General features: G+C 37.0%; 1 protein-coding gene and 1 long non-coding RNA gene across 2 annotated transcripts; one reads left to right on the top strand and one right to left on the bottom strand.

The window, feature by feature from the left end:
• Nucleotides 1-726: 726 nt before the first annotated feature.
• Nucleotides 727-22,374, bottom strand: zmp:0000000896 (caspase recruitment domain-containing protein 11). Its single transcript, XM_023288702.3, has 24 exons — nt 21,934-22,374; nt 19,077-19,319; nt 17,506-17,643; nt 16,143-16,329; nt 15,694-15,832; nt 14,393-14,599; nt 14,175-14,294; nt 13,348-13,473; nt 10,462-10,641; nt 10,264-10,368; nt 9,319-9,355; nt 9,162-9,199; nt 8,973-9,061; nt 8,825-8,871; nt 7,440-7,560; nt 6,551-6,728; nt 6,231-6,354; nt 4,667-4,907; nt 4,403-4,469; nt 4,182-4,284; nt 3,907-4,065; nt 3,678-3,790; nt 2,492-2,607; nt 727-2,304 (listed from the first exon to the last, which is right to left on the bottom strand). The coding sequence occupies exons 1-24, from the start codon at nt 22,001-22,003 to the stop codon at nt 2,097-2,099; spliced, it is 3,156 nt and encodes a 1,051-aa protein (XP_023144470.2). The 5' UTR covers nt 22,004-22,374; the 3' UTR covers nt 727-2,096.
• On the top strand, nt 11,762-19,622 carry LOC111580804 (uncharacterized). Its single transcript, XR_002747196.3, has 3 exons — nt 11,762-11,932; nt 12,346-12,504; nt 19,080-19,622. It is a non-coding gene; the product is annotated as an uncharacterized LOC111580804 (long non-coding RNA).
• Nucleotides 22,375-24,032: the final 1,658 nt, after the last annotated feature.

A 24,032-nucleotide genomic window follows, 5' to 3' on the forward strand; every position in this document is an offset into this window, starting at 1 on the left:
GAAATGTTTATATAATTATTTAATATTAATTAAAATGCCCTCCCATAAATAGCTATAACATGTAAAAAAAAAATCTATATTAAAGAGGAATTTTAAAAAATTAAATACATAAATATGGCCCCATATTTAATGTTTTTTTTTAAAGGCATTCCATAATAAATAGCTAATTCATGCAGAAAATGGTGTTTTAGGGGACTTATTTAAATAATGAATGAATTTATTTATTTATTTATTCATTTATTTGTCTAATATTAAGCAAAACGGCAATCCATAGTTTATCACAGGTAGAAAAAATATCATTGTGCTAAGTTTCACTGTATAAATTTGCATTAATCAGGAATACAATGATGTTTTTTTAACATTATTTACAGTCAGTTAAAGCATTTAGTCTGTTTTAAAACACCTTTTGAAGAGTTTGTGCTGAATCATTTTATTCTTGTGAATAGAAATAATGTTAATACTTTAAAAATCTGCCTCAGAGATACACTACATTTTTGTCACTTTTAAGAACAACATATAGTATTTATTATAGCGTGGATTGATAGTCTGTGTAAATGTAAAATTAATTTCTTTATTTTCTTTGTCTAAGTTACATTTATTGCAGATTACTAGTATATCTTCCTCATTCACAGTAGCTGCTGTACTGATGTCTAAATACAAACTGTTGTGCAGTATTTCAATAAAAAACACAATTAAATCTTTTGTAAATGAAAACACACATCAAAAAACTTTTGATAGTAATGTATTTTTTAAAATAGATTACAAAAGAAAAAACAGCATTAAAAAATATGTTGTACAATGTAGTGTAAACAGAAATTTATTGATATGACTAAGGACCATTTGTACTGTTAAGTATGATCTATACAACAGATTTACAGTCCTGACCATAAGCATTTGGACAATTCCACAGTTTTTATTCTCTGGCCTCAGTGTTTCAGCTTTCTTAATATGAAATCAAGTAATAAAATCAAGGAAATTTTAATAGTAAGGTAAACTGATTCAAACTAAACTAAAATCTTTGCATTTTAATGTAGCATCCATTATTTAATTTCAAATTGAATGTGGTGAAGCTTAGCCTGAGTACGGAAAAATGTGCATCTGTCCAAAAATGCGAAGGTCGGAACTGCATTTTTGAAAGATTGTGTTTATACTTTCAAAAACGAAATGCAAATGAACAGATTTTAACCCTCCAATACATCCCTACATACTACAATCCTTTAACCCTTGTGGCGTCCTGTGGGTCAAAATTGACCCGGTTTAAAGTTTGAAAATGTGGGGAAAAAAAATATTTTCACAGTGAAACTTCTGATGTCCACATTTTCAACATTTTTGGGAAATCGCTGAACATTTTTTGGTGGTAAAAGAAATGCGAAAAATGTTTCTTAAGAACGTTCACAAAAAAAATGATTGATTTTAATGTGAATGGTCTGAAAGAAAATAGAAGTTTTACTGATATATATGGAATCACTAGATATTTTTAGGATTTTTTTGGAAGATTTTCACTCATTTTTTACAATATTTACAAGAATTTTCTTGCCAAATTTGTGGGATTTTTTAAAATAAAACTTTTAAGGGAAACTTTTAAGGAATTATTGGAATTTTCTTCCTGAAGGTTTTGCAAATTTTTTAGAAATTTGAGGAATTCTTTTGCTGAATTTTTGGATTTTTTTTCAGACAAGGAAACAATATTTTTTGGAGCCTGTAAATGAGGACAACAGGAGGGTTAACCTAACACTTTAGTCTGTCTTTGTGTCCTTACAGCTTCTCTTTCCACTCACAAAATAAATGAATGATCAAAAAATGGGCACCTTGTGTGATCCCTCGAGCTGTCATAAAATAAAACTTAAAGTGTAGTCTGAAGCTGTCGAAAGGAGAAGAAAGTAACACTATAATTCCTGTTGGTACAGAAATTCCAGCAGACATGTATCTTTCTTGTGTGGCTCAAATCGGTTTAATAAAATAATTATGATAAAAATAATCTACCACTTTAGCCAGTCCAGCTGGGCTACACAGAGAGCTGCAATCTACTTTGAATTTCTAATCTGGTTAGAATCTAGTTGAGGCTATGAATACATAACAGGCATTCTGTCTGTCTTCTACTGCAGCCTATCCAGTTCAACCCAGGCTACTGCCCTCTGCTGGCTGTGAATAGCATTACACAATGCAGCCAGCAGCTCCTCAGTGCAGCTCCAGGTGTTGGGCTCCACCGTGTAGTAAAGCAGGGGCAGAGTCTCCAGCTGCAGCTCCTCGGCCTGGCACACCTCCTCCATCACGCTGTCCTCCCCACACCGTGGAAAAAACTTCCTGTTTCAAGTGACGGATTGGCAAATTATTTCTGTGTTTATAAGATAAGAAAAATACTACACTGTCTGCAGATGGAGTGAAATGTTAATGGTGTTAAATGTGTAGTAGACTGAGATGAGATTGAGTAAAGTGCTGTCATTATGCACTCAGTTTATTTTGCCTGCAAAGCAAATCAGTGCGCTCTTACCTCAGCTTCTTGTGCTTTTTGTTCTTGGGACGAATATGGATGACGATGGGGTAAATGCCCTGTCTCAGTAAGCCCTCAACACTGGGCAGCCCCAGCTCCAGCAGACAGTGCTTATCCTGGAACAGAGACAGGGCAATGTGTGACAATATACATTCAGTATTATTACTTATTTTATTTATTTTGTTGTGTGAGTCGGTGTTGTTTGTTTTTAATTGTTGCAATTTTAATGTTTCTTAGGCTGCTGTCTTTGCCAGGCTTCCCTTGAAAAGGAGATCATTGCATCTTAACAGGACCGACCTGGTTAAAGAAAGGCTTTTTTTAAAAAAAATGGTCTCCTTCTCTTTCTTAAATGAACAAATATATGATAATAAACTTTTTTTGGTTGCTGATTTTATCCACACACATTCTCTGGAATTTTCCCTGTAGAAGACTTGCCATACCAAATGGGATGGGACCGATGGGAAGGTATAATTACTCTACCAAGGAACCACGGTGAAGTTATGTGATGATCGGCGTACGTTTGTCTGTTTATCTGTGCACAACTTTACTCAAAAATGGAATAACAGATTTGGATGAAATTTTCAGGGAAGATCAGAAATGACACAAGAACCACTTCATTAGATTTTGGCAGTGATGCAGCTTATAATCTGGATCCATGGATTTGTTCAAGATTTTTGTATCATTGTGAGATAGTGACAGTGTCACTGTAACTATGACAACAAGTGAACACTACATCAGCTGCCTGCTGACGATCACATGATTGTAATCCTACTACAAATCGACCACTGCGGACTTATCTGTCAGAAATGATACAAGGAACAATTGATTAAATTGTGGGGGTGTTTCCGAGTCCCGTCACTTCCTATCGCCTGCTACATATTTACGCCACGTGATTCCGTATCCCTACATAACGTACACATGCAAAACACACACCTGTGGTCAGTGCAAGGTCATTTTGTTTGTGGGTACATCTATATTAAATGGTCACATTCTATGTTGCCATCATTTCTGATCATCAATGACAAATTAAAAAATGCTGCATTTCTACAAAAAAAATTGCTGCATTTCTGACAATGCCATATGGGGGAATGAACAGCCTTGGCGGAGTTCTGCGCTCTGAGTGCTTTTCTTGTTATGTTTTTGTGAGGCTGAGTGAAAACAGTAAGATTTGTTATGATGTTTTTACCTGGCTGATGACGTCCTGTATTGACTGGAGGCGTATACCCAGAGCCTGCTCTGGACTGCAGGAATCCAGCAAGAATACTCTCTTGTCTTGTCTCTCTGAGGCCTGAATGGGCTCTGAAAACAAGAAACAGAGGAGAATATGGTGCGTCATGCGATGGTCAAATGAAGAACCACCAACATTTGTTAATTTGGTTTTGCTGGTGTTTGAGGCATGTGTGTTGTGCACGTACCCGGTGGACACGTGTTGAACTTCAAACCCGACTCTGCTGGCTGGAGCAGCCTCTCTATCAGACCACGGGAGAGCAGGGATGGGGAGAAGATGACGGGCCGCTTCGTCTGAACCTGCACCGGCTGCACTAGACTGTATGGGATTAAGTGCTCCTCGTGACCTGAGGGGAAAAGCACACATGCACATACATTAAATCAAATTGCACACAGAGAAAAAAAGAATTATTTATCACATGAATACGTTGATGTATGTCTGGAACACGTGGATGAAACTTACGCTTGCTGAGCGTGTAAAGCACCTGCTGTGTGGAACCGATCCCACGGCAGCTGGGGTCCACTGCTTTCACCAGTCGTACACGGACGGATACTTTCTTTAAAAACTGCATAGAGAAATACGTAGTAAGTTAAAGAATAAGCAAGTGTGTCCAGAATTGCTTAAGTTGATGACTGAAGCTGAGCATGCTGTTCACAGAATTTCAATATGAGTGAAGTCACTACCTTTTTCTTGAAGTCCTTTTGCTCCAGCGCCATTTTTCGTAACTTTACAAGTAACAACTGTTGCGCCCTAAGAGGGAAATGAGTGTAATGCAGGTTATTTACACACCTAGTTTTATATAATTATCTTGCTTTTTGCTCAATTTTAACATAACTACACACTATATACAAGGATTCAAACCAGATATTAGTTTTTCAGAGCGACTGTATAAAATCCTAATTGACCAGAATTAAAGCACAGGTTCCAATAAGGACTAATTGGCATACCTGTTGTAGTTGGGCATCGTCCCCGTCTGCAGGGGCTTGGCTGTGCTTGGGTCAACCAAGGAACAGCGCCAGTGGTATTTTCCATTGTACCTTGTGTCTGTGACATGTATAATGTCATCACAGGATACACCCAGAGATGGCGGATCACCGTGAGGTTCAATGTTGAGATTGACGCGCACATAGAAGGAGTCAGCACCCAAAAACGTAGGCGACGAAAGCTGAGAGCACAGCTTTGAGTAGGCTGAGGGCAGGAGGTAGAACAGGGGACACCTTTAGTCATCTGTCTGAGACATGAATGAACAGAACTTTATGGGAAATGAGGTAGAGGTTTCAAGAATACAGTATTACTACACTGCCTGTCCAAAAAAAACGTTACCACCTGGATTAACTCAGCAAATAGTTCAGAGCCTTCCATTGGATAATTACTGCAGTGATGAATACGTTTCAGCTGCAGCAACTTATTTAACTCTAGCTGATGCAGTGAGGAGCTTCTCATTTCTGAAACAACCATGTTGGAAGACATATCCTGTGATCATGGAAATAATGTTAATCTGTCTCAGAAGGGTCTAATTATTGGACTGCATCAAGCAAAGAAAACAACTAAGGAGATGAAACTACTAAAATCAGGTAAAGAACCGTCCAACGCATTATTAAAACCTGAAGGATAGTGGAGAACCATCATCTTCGAGGAACAAATATGGTGGGAACAAACTCTTAGATGATTGTAGGAAATCAACAGGTGAATTCATGGCTATGTTTAATAGTGACAGTAAGAGCATATCTCCACACGCACAATGTGAAGGGAACTCAAAGCATTGGGACTAAACAGTTGTAGCTCTAAGAAAACCACTGATCAGTGAGGCTAATCAGAAAAAAAGGCTTCAATTTGCTATGGAGCATAAAGATTGGACTCTGAAGCAATGGAAGAAGGTCATGTGGTCTGATGAGTCCAGATTTACCCTGTTCCAAAGTGATGGGGGCATCAGGGTAAGAAGAGAGGCAGATGAAGTGATGAACTCATCATGTCTAGTGCCTACCAGCCTGTGGGGGTTAGAGTTATGATCTGGGGTTGGTCAGGTTCAGCAACATTATGTTCCCAAACAATGAGGTCAGCTGACTACCTGAAGATACTGAATGACCAGGTCTTTCCATCAATGGAGTTTTTCTTCCCTGATGGTCATGGACATGTTCCAAGATGATGATGTCAGGATTCATGGGGCTCACATTGAGAATGAATGGATCAGGGAGCATGAGATGGATTGTCCTCCACAGAGTCCAGCCCTCAGCCCCATTGAGAATCTTTGGGATGTTCTGGAGAAGACTTTGTGCATTGGTCCGACTCTCCCATCATCAATATAAGATCTTGGTAGAAAATGAATGCAACTCTGGACAGAAATAAATGCTGTGACATTGCAGAAGCTTATCGAAATGATGCCACAGCGAATGTGTGTCATTCTCAGAGCAAAAGGCAGTCCAGTGAAATATTGGAGTTTGCGACTTATTTTTTGGACGGGCAGTGTATTTTATACTGATCTCCCATGTTTCTGAGAGAACAGAAACTTACCTTCTGGGTTGCTCTGATGTTTGAGTGTTGAAGGTTCTGTCCACCACTGCAGAGAAAAGTGTGCTACCTCAGCCGTGCACTGACTTAGCAGCACACTTCCACCACCAAACAGAACCCTCTCCAGCTAAAAAAAAACAAAAGACATAAAGACAAAACTGCATGTGAGATTACATTCGTATCCTCCTCGTTTTCTCTGTCTTATGCTTCATTCACAATTTGTGCAATTTAAGGAGATTGCAGAAATTCATACAGCTGCAGACAGGATTGCAGTGTGCTTGAGTTTTAAACACACATTTTCTTTATGAAGCACAGACACACACCTCCAGCAGCTCACTGCCCTCCTTCAGTCCACATTGTTCAGCCGGGGAACCAGATCTCACATGGCTGATAAAGATCCCAGTTTGGTTTCCTCCAACTATTACGATATCATCCGCCAGACTGTCTCTTCCATGCCTCGGTGAGGTGGGGGGACTTGAAGACGGGGAGCGGGGGGGATTACTAAGAGATGACAATGATAGACAGCGATAGATTAGGATGGTGTGATATGAATATTTAGGCAAAAAGTATACATTTCTGCTTGTTCTATGTTTGAAAAATGTAATTTCTATACATTCACATCATGTTATACATAATGAGAATATATACACTTAATGTATCGAGCATTTCCAAAACTGTTTGACCCATTTAACCCTGTAAGACCCAAAATGGGTAAAAATAAATAAATAAACAATAAATAAATAAATCAAACAAAAAATTATAAAAACTGCTTTTCTTTCAAAAATAAGGATATTTCTATATTTCTAAGTGAACCCAAACTTTTATGTATATATATATATATATATATATATATATATATATATATATATATATATATATATATATATATATACACAATAGAAATTAATAATAAAAAAAGAAAACTGATGTGTTTTTGCAACAGTGGGTTTTATAGAGTTAATTAACATTTAATGACACAGTAGTGACCTTCTTCTATTTAACTGTGTCTGCTAGAGAAAAACATTTTTGGTTGCGTAATCAACCATGTTTTATGCTGCAGCTTATAATTTAGGACCTTTAGCTGCCTCGTCATTATTCTGTAAAAATGTCAGATGGTGCAGTGAGCAGTGAGTAAGTAGTAATCTTATGCTGACGCTTGAACACAGCTTTTACTGGCTGTCATAGACAGACATCAAAACTGCAAGTCTGTACCTGGATACGCTGGGCGTGGCGTTGTGTGAAGGGACAGTGGGCAGGTTGACCAGGTCAGGGGGGAAGAGATGAGAGTGTAAGGAGGCACAGGAATCCCACAAAGACGGCTCACTCTGTTCACCTGAAAACACCAAACAACCTGATAATGTATTCATAATGTACTACGTGCAAAGAAGGCAAGACTAGAACAGGAGTAAACACCTTCTCAAGTTTGTACTACATGTACTAGATTAAACCTAGTAGCATTTCTGTATCCCTTTAAATCTGGAACTAGTCTTTACTTCATGCTGTCACACTAATGGATAGCCATGCACAAGCAATGTTCTAAGAGCTGTGTGAAGCAATTTGATGAAGGGTTTTTCAAATTTTAGCATCAATTTTGGTCCATAACCATCACAAAGAGCAAAAACTACAATTTGGTGCCAAAACCACACAGCATCTTATTTATTTACTTTGCTATATAATTTCACATCTATTACAACCTGATGCATGCATAAAAAATTTACTTAACTACGATGAAGACAGAGACAGTGACAGATCAGATTAATGAATAATGTCATTGGATATTCTCATATTACTGTTAGTAAAGTCTCAAGAAATTATTATAAAATGAGACTATTAGTTATGTAAACAGCGTGAATTTTTTTTTCAGATTTAGTCTTTTATTTATTAGGGCTTTATTAGATATTATACTGCTTGATGTTCTGTCCAATCTCATATGTATGACAAATATTACCTGCCTACTCTGACTGTTTCTGTCACTGTGTTGAGTATGTCTGAATGAAGCCGAGAACAGTGAAAGAAACCTGAATGACACAATGCCATCACTCTGACCTACTTATAAAGCAACAACATTACATATCCTATGTCTGAATATGGGCTAAAGACTGTTGTTCAGAAGCTACATTTACTTTTTCCTCTTTAAGAGTGCTACCTAAGAGACTGATTGCACCAATGTGCACATCTGAGAGGTCCAGAAAGTATTTTATTCCAGCTGCTGTCAGATTATACAATGCACAGAAACGACTTTGCATTTTTTATTTTTGTTTTTATGGTTCTTAGTATTTATTCATTGTTCTTTTAGCTTATTATGTATGGAAGTGTGTGGTGTTTTGACTGTTATGAAACTGCTGTGACACTAATTTCCTGCAAAGGATTATTAAAGGATCTATCTATCTATCTATCTATCTATCTATCTATCTATCTATCTATCTATCTATCTATCTATCTATCTATCTATCTATCTATCTATCTATCTATCTATCTATCTATCTATCTATCTATCTATCTATCTATCTATCTATCTATCTATCTATCTATCTATCTATGTTAATTATTTTGTTTGTAAAGAAACCTGTGATGAAATGCGCCAGAATCAAACATACCTGTGATGTTATCATTCTCATCACTGCCCCAGGAGTCCAAGTCAAACCTGTGTGGGGCGGAGCAAGAAGGATGTTGATGAAATGCAATAAAAATGAAACACAAGTCAGAACTGGCTGAGAATATGCTTTGTGTGGCTGATAAACTCACTCTGTGTTAACCCGTCGGTTGATAGAGTTCATACAAGGAGGAAACGGGAACGTGGAGAGACGATTTATTTCCTTTTCATTGTCTTTTGTCTGAGGGTGCAGGGATAAATATGAAGACACTGATTCTCAGTCTTATTCCTTGTCACTTTTCATTGCTGTGTTTTGTAAAGAGCAGAGCTTTGATACTCACTGATGACAAGAGATTATCGTCTGAGTTGGAAGGAGAATCTGCGGATCAGCAGGGAGAACATTTGCAATTAGTAACATCCACATCCTCTTTGTGTCAACTAAAAGTACAAATGCAAAACTGCAGAAGCATCTTCCAGCAGTCAGTGCGTTGAACTTACTGTCCGAGTTTTCATTGGTCTGGCCTCTAGAGGGCGTCTGTCACACAGAAAAGATGAGTTAATATGGTACCACCTGGCTGCTAGTGATAGGAATCGTACAGGTACTAACATGTTAAGAGTTGCATAAGAGTTTACTAGTACATCTCATTCTCCAGAACAGTAATAGGATCCGTGTTTTGCTGAATAAATTTACTTTGAGAGCCAAAAATGACATTCCTGGCATAGCAGACTAACAACATATGAGAATATTTGTGCAGTACATGTCCTTTTTTTCCCGTTGAAAGGATGTCTTACAATAAACACAGCACATGATTCCCATTTATTCCTATTAAATCATAAGAGTTTTCTTGTAATGTGGCTTTAAGTACATTAACCCTCCTGTTGTCTTCATTTACGGGCACCAAAAAATATTGTTTCCTTATCTGAAAAAATTGCAAAAATTCAGCAAAAAAATCCCCAAATTTCAGAAAATTTGCAAAACCTTCAGGAAGAAAATTCCAATAATTCCTTAAAAGTTTCCCTTCAAAGTTTTATTTTTAAAAAATCCCCCAAATTTGGCAAGAAATTTTTTGTAAATATTTTCAAAAAATGAGTAAAAATCTTCCAAAAAATCCTTAAAATATTTAAAGTTATTACATTTATATCAGTAAAACTTCTGATATTTTATTTAAGAACATTCACAAAAAAAATGAAATTCGCTGGATTTTGGTTCATTTTTATGTGAATTTTCTTAACAATCTTTTTTTTTTATTAACCATTTCTTTTTTTCCACCAAAAAAATGTTCAAAAATTTCTCAAAAATGTTGAAAATGTTGACATCAGAAGTTTCACTGTGAAAATATTTTTTCCCCCCCCCACATTTTCAAACTTTAAAACGGGTCAATTTTGACCCGCAGGACGACAGGAGGGCTAAGAATCATCAGAACCATGGGGACCAGCACTGACCTTTCTCAGTATGAGATGAGTGCTGTTGGGCTGGGGGCTCAGGTCCAGCCCAAGGGAACAGCAGGGGCCAAAGCACTGGTCTTCACTGCACAGAGACAGGTGGGACTGGGGAGAAGACACATTAAATACCATATGGATAATGCTCTGTGGTGGCGGTGGAAGGACGGCGCTACACTTTTAACTCCTGTGTTAACTCACACAGTGCAGACAGGGGCTGCTCTGCTCCATCTGCTCCCGGCAACGCTCCCTCTCTTTCTCCAGCTCTCTCTGCTGCTGCTCCAGGTTGGCCTGCAGCTCCGCAATGCGTTTACGAAGACGGTTCTTATCCAGCAGACAGTCGGTGTACTCCAACTGCAGGCTGTCTCGACTACGCAGGGCCTGGGGAAAAGATGGAAGAAGACAGAAAATGGGTTCTATTGTAAAGGTGACTTATAAAGAAGGTGTCAGAATTAGTTTGAGTGGCTTAAAAGGTGGACTCACACAAATAATTACAATGCTAACTAGAAAAGCACACAGAGACTGCAATACTCCACCAAGGCTGCTCAGTCGTATCATTTCAGACAGCTGAAATCTTAAAAAATCTGTGGATCAAGACTATAAGCTGCATCGTTGCCAATCTAATCAGCTGGTCCTTGTGTCATTTCTGACCTTCCCTGAAAATTTCATCCAAATCCGTTAGTCAATTTTTGAGTAATGTTGCGCACAGACAGACAAACAGACAAACCAACGCAGATTTGTGACATAACTCCGCCAAGACTCCGCCTCCTTGGCAGAGGAATGAACTCTGAGATGACTAGACACTATGGCAAAACAATATGCAAGAATTATTACAATTAATTTGACAGACATTGTCAAGATTTTAGTGGGAATTATCTTTTTATTTCCAACTTTATTTATAGAACATTCTGAACATTTTAGACAGACAGTGTGATTTACAGCACAAGGTATAGAAATATACAAAAACCAAAAAATGTATGAAAAAGAACAATTCTATACTAGAAAATAAGTAAATAGATTTAAAAATAAATAAAGTAAATAAAGAAAAAGTTAAAGAAAACAAAGATGAAAAAGGGGGGTGGGGGGTGGGAAATAAGATAAATGATATTAAAAAAAATAAATACTAAAAAATAAGTAAATAATTACGTGTATCAATCTATCAGCTCAGAGGAAAAATCTAGGGAATGTATATAGTTCAACAATAGTGTGGACCACAGTAGACTACTAGAAAATGCAATATACTAGAGTAGATAAAATCTGACACTTGAAACTCTAGCAAAATAAATAAATAGTTATTATATACAAAAATAGTTAAAAATCTTTAAATAGTTTGAACTATGTACAGTGAAATTATAATTGCATTAAAATGCATGGTACATTTGATTTGCCAGGAGTGTGTGCTTTGAGTAAAAACTTGAGTGCACAACCAATTGTTGATGTGAACGTACTTCACATCAGCCAATCAGATTGTTTGTCCCGCCCAGTTTGGTTGCTCCGAAATAAAGTTCTGTTGCGCACGCGGCAAACGGGAGAGCTACAACCGTGGGAGAGATATACTGTTCATGTTTGGTACAAAAGTTAAACATAAGAAGACCAAATATCCCTGTTCCAGAGTGAAACATAAGAGCCGGGGGAGGCTATTTCTTCGGTTATTGTCTGACGCTTTGCTTCGGTGAGTTGAAATCGGCACATAATCGCGCTAGCCGCTATGCTAATTTTTACCATTGCAAGTTACATTTGCTTATGCTAAACATGTTAGCATTCTGACACCTGTTCGTTTGGTAGTTAAAAGAAGATGAAACGCGGTGTATTCATGTTTTATAAGTTCATTTTTTAAGGTGAACAATTATTATTGTGTGTTTGTGTGTTGTGTATTGTTGCACAAGGTTAATTAATTTTCCTGAAGTGTGTAAGTTCAGTATGTCAACCTTTAACTTGGGACGCTAGTTAAAACTGGTCATGATATTTTTTTAACTGAATGTGTGAAATAGTACTATATTTGATAACTTGAGAAATGAGATGAGAGATGATTTACAGTTACTTTGTTCAAACACAAATGTAATTGAATTCTGACCTTGTGCATAGGTCAGGTTTTTTGAGTTGGATTCCAATACCAGATTGCACTAGTGTGAGAACTGAAGTCTCCTACATTCTGCTGAGGACTACTGGAAGACACTTTGAAGAACTCCATTAATGGATGGCGAGCCACTGCCCAAAAGAACCTACCGACAGGCGTGACGTGAGGTAGGATTGAACTGTGTTGTGGGTGTATGTCACACAACCCATGTGAACAAACTATTGAACTGTTATTGGACTATTTGGACTGAGGACAAAGGACTAAAACTTCAGATTGGACGTGATCTACGCTATTAATTGTGTTTCTGTAAATGGGAAATTTGTGCAATAAGCAGCTGCAACTTTTATTTGTTTCAATTCAATACGACTGTATTTTCTAGTTGCATTGTCTGTGTCATATTTCACGATAGTTATTCAGCATCTGGGCTCCTGTCGTAACTTTAAATCTTCTGATACTGGTCCCATTTCCTATTACCTATCTGTTTTCTTATTCCTCTTATACTGGTTACAATAGCATAACCGTATACCTTAGTTAATGTATCAAAAATGTATGACCAAAATGACCCCCGCTTAGCACAAGACCAGAACATATGTGCATGATTTGTGGGAGATAAACTGCATCTGCCACAGGAATCACTAACAGAAGGATATATTGTTGCTAGTCTTGCATTTGTATAGTGAGTTCTGATTAAAACCGGGAATTATCATTATTACATTTCTTTTACAGTGAAATAAATATTAAAATGTTGATTGGATTTTTGCTGAAACATGTTCCTTTATATCTGCAGCATATAATCTGCAGGTTGGGGCGTTTCTGTAGCACCACAATGCCTCAAATACAATTGCATGTTGCAACACATTTTACCTTCATCCAAAAAAAATCACCACTTCTGATTCTATTTTTGAACTTGGCAATACTGGATAATGTTGTTGAGCCCTATTAGTGACTTTGTTGAGCAGAGATGAACATTTGAGGCCAGGTTTGATTCACAAACTTCAACTTCTACTGACCTGATCTCTCTCCTTTTCCACTTCCATGATTTGGTTGAAATAGGACACACTCCTCTTCTGCTCTGTCTCCCAGTCCAGCTGGAGAGTCCTCACCTTTAACTGTAGCTGCTCGCACTGCGACTCCACCTGGAAACACAATTCAACATTAGAACCTTTAGTCAAAAGTTGAAAAGTCTCATTTACAGTGGAAATATAAACAACCGCGAATAAACTGTTGTTCGGGCAGCTATTTGAACCTTTTAACCGAAAGATTAACCCTCCTGTTGTCCTCATTTACAAGCACCAAAAAATATTGTTTCCTTGTCTGAAAAAAATCCAAAAATTCAGCAAAGAAATCTCCAAATTTGTGAAAATTTGCAAAATCTACAGGAAGAAAATTCCAATAACTCCTTAAAAGTTTCCCTTAAAAGTTTTATTTAAAAAAAAAAAAAAAAAAAATCCCCCAAATTTGGCAAGAAAATTGTTGTAAATATTTTCAAAAAATTAGTAAAAATCTTCCAAAAAAATCTTAAAAATATCTAAAGTGATTACATATATATCAGTAAAACTTCTAATATTTTCTGTAAGAACATTAACATAAAAATCAACCAAAATCCAGCGAAATTCGCTGGATTTTGGTTGATTTTTTTTTTGTGAATGTTCTTAAAGAAACATTTTTAACATTTCTTTTTTTCCACCAAAAAATGTTCAAAGATTTCCCAAAAATGTCGAAAATGAGGACATCAGAAGTTTCACAGTGGAAATATATATTTTTTCCACATTTTCAAACTTCAAAACGGGTCAATTTTGACCCGCAGGACGACACGAGGGTTAAGACAACTGTCCACCTTGTCCCTGTGCTCCTCGCTGCTCTGTAGCTCCCCTTGTAGTTTGGTGATCATCTCGCACAGCTCCTGCCTCTGCTCTGCAGCCTCCCTACGGTCCTGCTGCAGGATATCCATCAGAGCCTAGGATACACAATATAAATCCCACCGTAAAAAAGGTTCTTACAAGATTATTATTAGATGTTTTCAGATGATCAACTGTGTATAATGAAAACACATACAATGACTCCAGTGGTGGGAACTGAGTTTCTCATCTGAGGTGCTGTATTCTCGGCTTTCTCCACCTCAGTGCAATGCGGTGGCTTTTGTGGTAAAGCGGGTGGAGAGCCGTTTACTCCATTAGTGCGAAGAGTGTTTGTTTTGGTAGTCTCTGGAGGATCGGTTGTTTTTTTCTCTGTCTCTATCAGCCTGGACTGAAGCTCCTCTACCTGTGTGCAGAAAGAGCAAAAATAGAAAGTTTTTCACCGTAACCAAAAAGAACTTGTATCATTCCTTTACTAATATACTAATAGGTACAAAGCAGATAAGCGAAAAGGAGCATAATGGAAAAAAATACCGTTGGATATCAACAATAGTGCCTTAGGGGATGAAATGTTTCTCTTTCAAGACGTTGAGATTTGCATCTATTTGCAGCCAAGTGCTTCATACCTCAGCGGTATGGTCGACATGTTGTGACAGCACACGAACTAAATTTAAAAAAGTGGTTGATAACATCTATGCAGCTGCTCAGTTCAGCCCTCTTGTTGTAATAGCTATGCTCTTGCCTTTTCATGCCATCTAACAAAACATTTTTTCTTCCACTGAGCCTCCCACAACTTACAAAAATAGGTCTTGTAGTCTACAAGTGGCATGCTTTTGCAGCCAACGGCGTCTTACAAGTAAACCTTTGTGTAATAGAAAAATTCTAGCACAAATAAGAGCACTTAACCCTCCTGTTGTCTTCATTTACAGGCACCAAAAAATATTGTTTCCTTGTCTGAAAAAAATCCAAAAATTCAGCAAAAAATTCCCCAAATGTCTGAAAACTTGCAAAACCTTCAGGAAGAAAATTTCTATAATTCTTTAAAAAAATTCCCTGAAAAGTTTTATTTTAAAAAATCCCCCAAATTTGGCAAGAAAATTCCTGTAAATATTTTCAAAAAATGAGTAAAAAGCTTCCCAAAAAAATCCAAAAAACATCTAAAGTGATTACATATATATCAGTAAAACTTCGAATAAAAATAATTTTTTTGGTGAATGTTCTTAAGAAACATTTTTAACATTTATTTTTTCCACCAAAAAATGTTCAAAGATTTTCCAAAAATGTTGAAAATGTGGACATCAGAAGTTTCACTGTGAAAATATTGTTTTTTTCCCCACATTTTCAAACTCTAAAACGGGTCAATTTGACCCGCAGGACGACACAAGGGTTAAAGTCAAAAGTAACAAATGCAGACCAGTTCAGGATCATATCTGAAAACGAACAAAGATGAAGAAATCTTCTGTCTTCTTTTACCCATCTTCCAAACTCCTACCAGCCTACCTGCCTCAGCAGTTCCCTCTCTCTGGTCGAGGCTTTGCCTTGTTCCTCCAAGGCTCTGGAGTATTTCACAGCCTGCACCAGGTGTCTCTCCTTCAGCTTTCCCAACTCTCGACTGGCCGACTCCCAGTCCTGACGCAGCCTTCAGACCACAAACCACCCAATGCACATATTTTTTAAAATTATTTTTTGCTAATATTTGTGTAGCAACAGGAAAAAATAGTATATGAAAAACAGAAACAATGTATATATTCATTGTAGTTGCTCAATATTTTTAAATAACTCATTGAAGCTGCATAATTATTGCTATAAATCTGTAAATTCACACTTAATCTCTTAGTTAGCATTAATCAATCATAAGATTTTCTTTTCACAGCCTTAATCTGAAAAAAAAATTTACAAAATTTTTTTTTACAGGAACAAACTAAGACACCTAGAGAAGTCAGCCAAACCTTTCTAGCTGTAGCCTTTCGTGCCGTAACTCCTGAGCTTTATGTTCAGCTCGGCTTCGTTCCTCCTCTGCCATCCGACAGCGCTGAGACAGGCGTCGCTCACACATGCGACTGTTTCGAAGCTGCTCCCTCAGTTTACGCACCTCCAGCAGCAGAAACTGAGTCAAACCCTCCGGACCTTCCTCATCTGGATGGAGAGACAGAGGAAGTTATCATTATAGAGGTTTTTGGTTAATCTGTGCAGACTGTAAACTCACTTGGAAGTCAGAGAAGCTTGCTTCAATGTGTGCATAGAAAGAACTTTTAAGGGACGGACATGCAGTTTTATTTACAAGAATTTTCTTGACAAATTTGGCGGATTTTTTTTTTTTTTTAAATAAAACATTTAAGGGATTTTTTTTAAGGAATTATTGGAATTTTCTTCCTGAAGGTTTTGCAAATTTTCAAACATTGGGGGAATTTTTTTTTCTGAATTTTTGGATTTTTTTCAGACAAGAAAACAATATTTTTTGGTGCCCCTAAATGAGAACAACAGCAGGGTTAATATTTCTATAGATTTTAAAATTAGAAGTGTTTTTTTATAGTATTGTGCAGCGAGTTTTTTCAGAGTTTATACTAACCTTTAATGTTAATGCTACTAAGTCTTTTTGTTATTTCTGTTCTTATATGTAAACTGCTGAATACTGGAATTTCCCTCAGGATTAATAAAGTATCTATCTACTATCTATCTATCTATCTATCTATCGATCTAGGAACACAGAGGATGGAAGTTGCATCAGATCAGGAGGAACATGCTTGTTTTTTTTGTTTTCTTTAACATTTATCAGATTATGCAACGAAAATGAATCCCCCAGGGTCTCACTGTCAAGACAGAGTTCTCCTGTAACATCCTTACGTGACAGAGGGAACGTGTTCAAATGATCGAAACTGCAGCACGATGGCGTGTGAGGGCTTGAAGGTGCTGTGCGCCTGGTTTCAGCCCAGTCATTACACACAGGATTTGTTAGCGACAACAACACACTCGTCACTCTCCGCCTACACTACTCCCAAAATTCCGCTCTCTGTAACTACTTCCTTTTCACCACAAGAAAGTTGAAAGATTGGAGGTCTATTTTAACATGGATTAGGAAATTTAGCACTTATTACAGATGGTGCTTGACATGTTTACATGAGTAGACTTCCAAGGAGAGTTGCAAGGGTTGCTGGAGCACTGCATTGCTAAACAAGAAGATATAAATGGTGGAAAAATTTAAATCAGGTGCAGTTTCATTCTTCCGTCATTCTTCTTAACTGAAACTGACTGAAACCCATAGTTCTGCAGTAATGTTTGTCATCCAGATATAAAAGAAACATCTCTACTTGCCCAGTATGAGGGAGCATCGCTGCGTGGCCTTCTCTCCGGTCAGCTGTGTGTACTGGTCCGGATGGTAAAACTCCAGGGACTCCATGAAGGCCTGCAGACCTCGCTGGCCCTGACCTCGTAGAATGTCCAGCAAACGGCCTGTTCGACAAAAGAGAAAAACAACATCAGAAACACTGTGAAATAACTCGCCCCAAGGACAACGTCAAAGAGTGACAATGTGCAAAATGGAATACACTGATACAAGTTCATGTCAGCATTTTGGTGTTGTAAACGCCGAACCACAAAAATGCTCCTTCTTTGATGCGAGTACCCCTGTACTTACACAGGTATTTGAAACATGAACATGATGAATGACTGACATAAGCATGAGCTAACTCACTTGCAGTGAAATAACAATATGAAGTCAGTATTGGACCAGCTGCTAGTCCTCATCCCATCCTTTGATGCAACATGTGACCTTCATCTTTATCTCTTTTCACTCCTCATTCTTTCCTCTCCGTCTGCCTTTACGTAGCAAAGCCTTTCATCTTACTCTCTCCTTAGTTCCTGCTTGTTTCTCTCACTGTAATATTTATCTTTACGACCTGCTCTTTGCTGGCAACCTGTTGCATGATTATTCTTGGCTAAAGCTACTTTTTGTGAGTCTTACAAGTGATAATTTTGGACAATTTTTTTGTCGTTTTGGGCAAATTTTGAGTCATTTTGGAGAACTTTTAAACAATTTTGTGTCACTTTTTAGTCATTTTGGACCAATTTTTAGTCATTTTGGACAATTTTTTGTCATTTTGAGTCATTTTGGGCAACTTTTAAAACATTTTGTATCAGTTTTTAGTCATTTTGGTAGTTTTTTAGTTGTCGATTCATCACATCTGAGGATGTTAAGCATGTTATGTCCAGGCATGAACAAAAGTTTACTTTCTCATATGTTTTATGCAGCTAAAAGCCTGGGGTCAAATTGACCACAAAGAACACTGATGCATATAACATGTGTACAAGACACTGAAAACATATCATCATGTTAATTTTAGATTTACCCAGTTGCCATCATAAAATTGGGAAAAGTCATTAATTATGAACCAAAAAATGTCATTTATTTATAGACATTAAACACTGAATGGGGTTAAATTGACCCCAAAGATAATAGGAGGGTAAGAGTTAAAAGGGTCTTTGCTATGATTTGCAAGCACATTTATAGGTGTTTGTTTGTGATAGCCATCGCACATAATGACATTCTCAAGATCAAAATTAAGTGTACTATGTGTATATGTTCAGATTTGTAATATGACTCACTACCTCATACCTTTCTCCTCATAAAAATGTGTTTATTGTAAGCTTTAAATTGGACAAAGTTAACTGTTTTATTGCAGTTTCACTAATTAAAGGAAAAGTATGTGTGCAGAACAGTTTGTTTATGGTGGACTGGATAATTCATGCTCATCCAGCCGCATAGTTATTAATGCCGTGCTAAACAAAAATAATGAAACCTGACTATTTTGCATGAAGTGAGGTAACACTGGTGTTACTCTTCTTATCACTGGTTTAGTTTTCAAATGCATTCTTCTTGCTCTCACCAGCCTTGCTGATGCGTAGAGGGTACTGCGTGGAGTTGAGCACTTCATCTTCATCCTGCTCATCCATCACCTTGCACTGGCGTAGATATGGGGTGAGTTTGGCTGGGTTGAGGATTCGGGTCAGCTTGTGTCGTACTCCCTCCACACGATCCCACATCTCCTCGCAGCGCTCCTCAGTCCACGAGGGAGAAGATCGCACTTCATCCTGAACTATGTCTGCCTCCTCCACATAAAGTGTAACACCTGCGTGAGAACGGACACTTTTCAGTTCGAGGAATTTGAGGAAGAAGAGCGTGGTCTGGAAAATGAAGGCTCAGAGATGTTCCTTATTAAGGATTAAGACTAATTTCCACTTCCACCTCATGTACACATTTGCTGATATATCTTATATCCATCCTTAAATATTTTTCCCATGGAGAACTGCATTGGAATTTGTTTCTCTGTGACTGCACTGAAATTGGTTCATTTTTGCATTAATTCCACAGACTCCAAAGAGTAACAGTCTTAAATAAACTATTTTAAAATAATCTCAATCCCTAATTAAAATTGGCTACATGGTGCTTTTCTTTGTCTGGCTGTATAATAGAAGACATTCTGAAGGATTCATGAAGGATTACTGGACTGATCTGCAGCATAGTGAAGGAATGAGATGGAGCTCCTTACTGGAAATATTCCAAGGAATGCTGAGGGGGATTTTCTCCCTACAAAGTATCAGTCTCACAGATAAGCCTCTGACTGGAAACTATCGACGCTGCAAGGATGGCAGATATGCTGCTTATTGCCGCTTAACCTTGTAAGACTCAAATAGAAAAAAGAAAATACCAAAAAAATTAAAAAACAAACAAAAAATGTATATGTATATATATAAAACCAAATATAGAAAAAATGAGCAAAAATAAATTTAAAAAAAAAAAAAAAAAAAAAAAAATATATATATATATATATATATATATATATATATATATAAATAAAAGCCCAAATATAGAACAAATTAAACTAAAAATACAATTATTTTTAGTTGGGTTTTTTGCTCATTTTTTTCTATATTTGGATTTTTTTTTTAATATATATATATATATATATATATATATAAAAATGCGCAAAAATTATTAAATAAAATTAAAGAAATATATGTGTGTATTTGTTTTTGTTAAACCCAAATGTAGAAAAAAATGTAGCAAAAATAAATACAGATTTTTTTCTATATTTGGGTTTGTATATATATATATATATATATATATATATACTTAAAATAGAAAATATAAATAAATATAAATAGAAGAATAAAGCTGCTGTTGGATCTTTGCAACAGTGGGTTTTACAGCGGTTAAAATGGCACCTTGATTAAGCCAAATTATTTGAATTAACAAACAGCAGCACTGGTTTTATACTGGGTTTTGTTGTTGGAAGGTCTGCTGACATGAGGCTCTATAGTGGAGAGGGATCTTTGTGGGTCATTCTCTCACAATGCAGGAATGAAAACATTGCTGTGACTCATATCGCACACCTAAAAACACACCAGGGGACCGCAGACAAAAGCTTTCCCAATCCATTCACTTCAGCACACAAGGAAAGTGAGTAAAACTGCCATGGCAAGTGATGGTTGAAATCCAGCTACACATGCGCCTAAGCTAATCATTAATTATTCCCTGAATGTAGATGTAAAAGAAGGAGGTGGGGTTTCTGTTATTACTGATGCAAGGCAGGGAAAGCTCTTATTAACTTGCTGAAGTGTAGCAACACAAGCCCTCCAAAGATGTGCTGATTGACAGGCTGGTGCTTTTCTTTTTGTGCCATGACGATGTCGTGACTCATTTTTCTAGCTAAAGCCTATAGATTAGTCAGCAATGAAAAGGAATATTTACCCACTGTAACTCTCTGCTGTTACCTCTCCAAATGATTACCATTAATAGCAGTGAGTTCCTGTTTCCCTGTGCAGCTGATCAGAGCTATCTAAGCTGGCAGGCAGGTCGAGGCAGGTTCGATTGCCCTGGAATGTCTGTCATTACCCACAGTCTGTTCACCAGCGATTACCATGCCACTCTGTACACTCAAGGAAAACTGTGACCCAAATTCAAACACTATGCTTGTTCTAACTTCACCCTTACAATTCAGCTGGAAGTGTAAAAACATGGTTCATCTGCACTGAAAAATGGAAACCTGCTTTAGATTCAGAGCAAACCAAAAACAGTGACAGCTGTGATTCACTTATAATTGATTCAGATGAATTCCAAAAAGTAAAGCAACAATAAAAGCTAATTATTTGTCTTTTTTGAGATTCTATTCATCATTTGTTGACAGACTTAACTCGTCTCACAATTCTGAAAAGGCACTAAAATCACATGTAATTTCAGATGTTCTCATTTTGTACCTTAAAAAGCCACGTTTAAGCTTTTCGAAAAGATTTGTTTGGAGCTTTGGTAAATTAAAAATGTTTGGCATGCCTGAAAATATGCTATTACAGTTTAAACTACAATGAATTTAGTTTATTTTTGGGGGGATAAATGTGCCAAAAATCATCAAATAATAATAAAACAAATACATTAAGGTGATCTGATCACTGGCTGACAAAACGCATAGCACTTTTATCTCTAGACAAATCATTTGAATAGCTCTTAAATCTATGCAACAGTGGACGAGGTCTGAGAATTGCACAAAAACTGGTTGATTATTGTATGAAATATGAACAGCTATTTAAAAAATTGCAGCTATTATACTTGCCATACGTGTTTCAGAGCTAGATAGTCTTCATTATGCTCACTGATTGACTGAGAAGTTGTAACACTAACACTGCAGTAAGATTTTGAGGAAAAGCAACGCGCTAAATCGCTACTGAACTCTTAAAATATTCACTCACCACTCATGTCTTCCACCTGCGAAGATGACGCCAAATAAAGCCCAGTGAAATCAAGTCTTCTACATCCCATTTAGGAGTGAAACAGCGAGGGGGTGAAGTCACTGTATGTGGGCGTCACCTGAGTGGAGGGGGCATAGGTCCTCCTTTTACGCACAGGTCCTCTTTTACGCACAGGTCCTCTTTTACGCACGTACTCCTTTTCCCTCAGTCGCTACCAGTAAAGTCCCAGTCGTGCGTATTTTCTCCGTTAGCTCTCTGTAGACATGCTTCGACAGAAACAAGCATGTGTAGTGTTGCTATTGTCCCCAAGCAGCAGATGGCGCTTTCAACCAGCGATTGTTCTCTTACGGATCCTTCACAAGCTCAACCCAACTGCTGTTCATGTCACAAAACATCCCCAAAAGATAGAAAAAGTGTCCTCATTCAGCTCCGGCACAACTGTTGCGTTTGAGTTTTGAAACCTTGTCAGTGAAGCGTCTAAAAGAGAATATGACTCATTAACATTGTGAGTCAACCTCCAGGTGTTTCACAGCGAACTAGAGCAAAAACAACGTGTCGCCCCATAAAACTACAAGAGAGGCAGTTTGGTATTGACATTTGTGCCCTGAGGAACAGCAGCTTATACAACTCACCTGCTCCACAGTGACACAGAGTTTCATCCTCGTAGTTTTTATGGATCAATGGTGAGGCTGCTTCTTGAACCTCCCACAGAATGACTGTAGTGCAGGACTAGATGAGTGGCACAGGTGAGTCATCCACCCAGGAAGTGGCATGAAGGTAAAAATAAAAATTAAAAAAAAGCAGAGGCAAGTGCAAAAAAAAAAAAAACAAAACCACACAAAAAAAAAACATCATGGAAATGAGTGTGTTAATTATACTCCCAAATATTACAGCTGCAGGTGAAAAGTTTCATGACCTGCTGAGCACTGTTTAAAATTCTGGACATTTTAGAGGTATATAATGTAAATTTATTTTTGTAAGCATTTATTTTTTTTAACATTTATTTTTTTCCACCAAAAAATGTTCAAAAGTTTCCCAAACAATCTTGAAAATTTGGAAGTTTTCACTATGAAAATATTTTTTTTCTCACATTTTCAAACTTTAAAACAGGTAATTTTGACCCGAAGGACGACAGGAGGGTTAAGCAACAAATAAATGTATACCAGCATTCTTGAATTATAAAACAAGTTGTTAAATATATAATTTTGGAAAGTATCTTAGCTAACCTGCTGAGTGTCAGGGGAGGGGAGTGTGAAATGTGTTTTTCAGTTACAGTATAAAATCAGACAGGAAATACAGGGTGCTGGCAGAAGAATGTGTCTTTTTCTTGGCATGCAGACAGGAAATGTCAGGCTGTCCTCCGTCTCTGGGCCTCCCCTGAATAAACAGACCTCCTGTTCGGTGCCTGCTGAGAGACACTGTGGGTTCATGCAGATAGATGATGGAAAGGAGATATCTGTCTTCACATGACATGCAGCACAGCTAGATGAGGATGCTCGCTGTGAACATAAACTGTTACTCATGTAGAAATAAATACAGAATTTGCATTACTAAGTAGGGAGGTATATAAAATAGTATTGGTGGTACATTTGAATTCTTATCATAAAGGTTTTGAAAATGATTATTCTAAAATGGTCTTAACCCTCATGTCGTCCTGCGGATCAAAATTGACCTGTTTTAAAGTTTGAAAATGTGGAAAAAAAAATATTTTCACAGTGAAATTTCTGATGTCCACATTTTCAGCATTTTTGGGAAATTTTTGAACATTTTTTGGTGGAAAAAAAAGTTAAAAATGTTTCTTAAGAACATTCACATAAAAAGATTTTTTGTGAATGTTCTTAAGAGAATATTAGAAATTTTACTGATATATATGTAATCACTTTAGATATTTTTAGGATTTTTTGGAAGATTTTTACTCATTTTTTGAAAATATTTACAAGAATTTTCTTGCCAGATTTGGGGGATTTTAAAAAAAACTTAATGGAAACTGTTAAGGAATTATTGGAATTTTCTTCCTGAAGGTTTTCCAAATTTTCAGAAATTTGGGGATTTTTTTTTGCTGAATTTTTGAATTTTTTTCAGACAAGGAAACAATATTT

This window comes from Amphiprion ocellaris, chromosome 19, assembly GCF_022539595.1.
Source record: "Amphiprion ocellaris isolate individual 3 ecotype Okinawa chromosome 19, ASM2253959v1, whole genome shotgun sequence".
In the NCBI taxonomy this organism is placed as follows: domain Eukaryota; kingdom Metazoa; phylum Chordata; class Actinopteri; family Pomacentridae; genus Amphiprion; species Amphiprion ocellaris.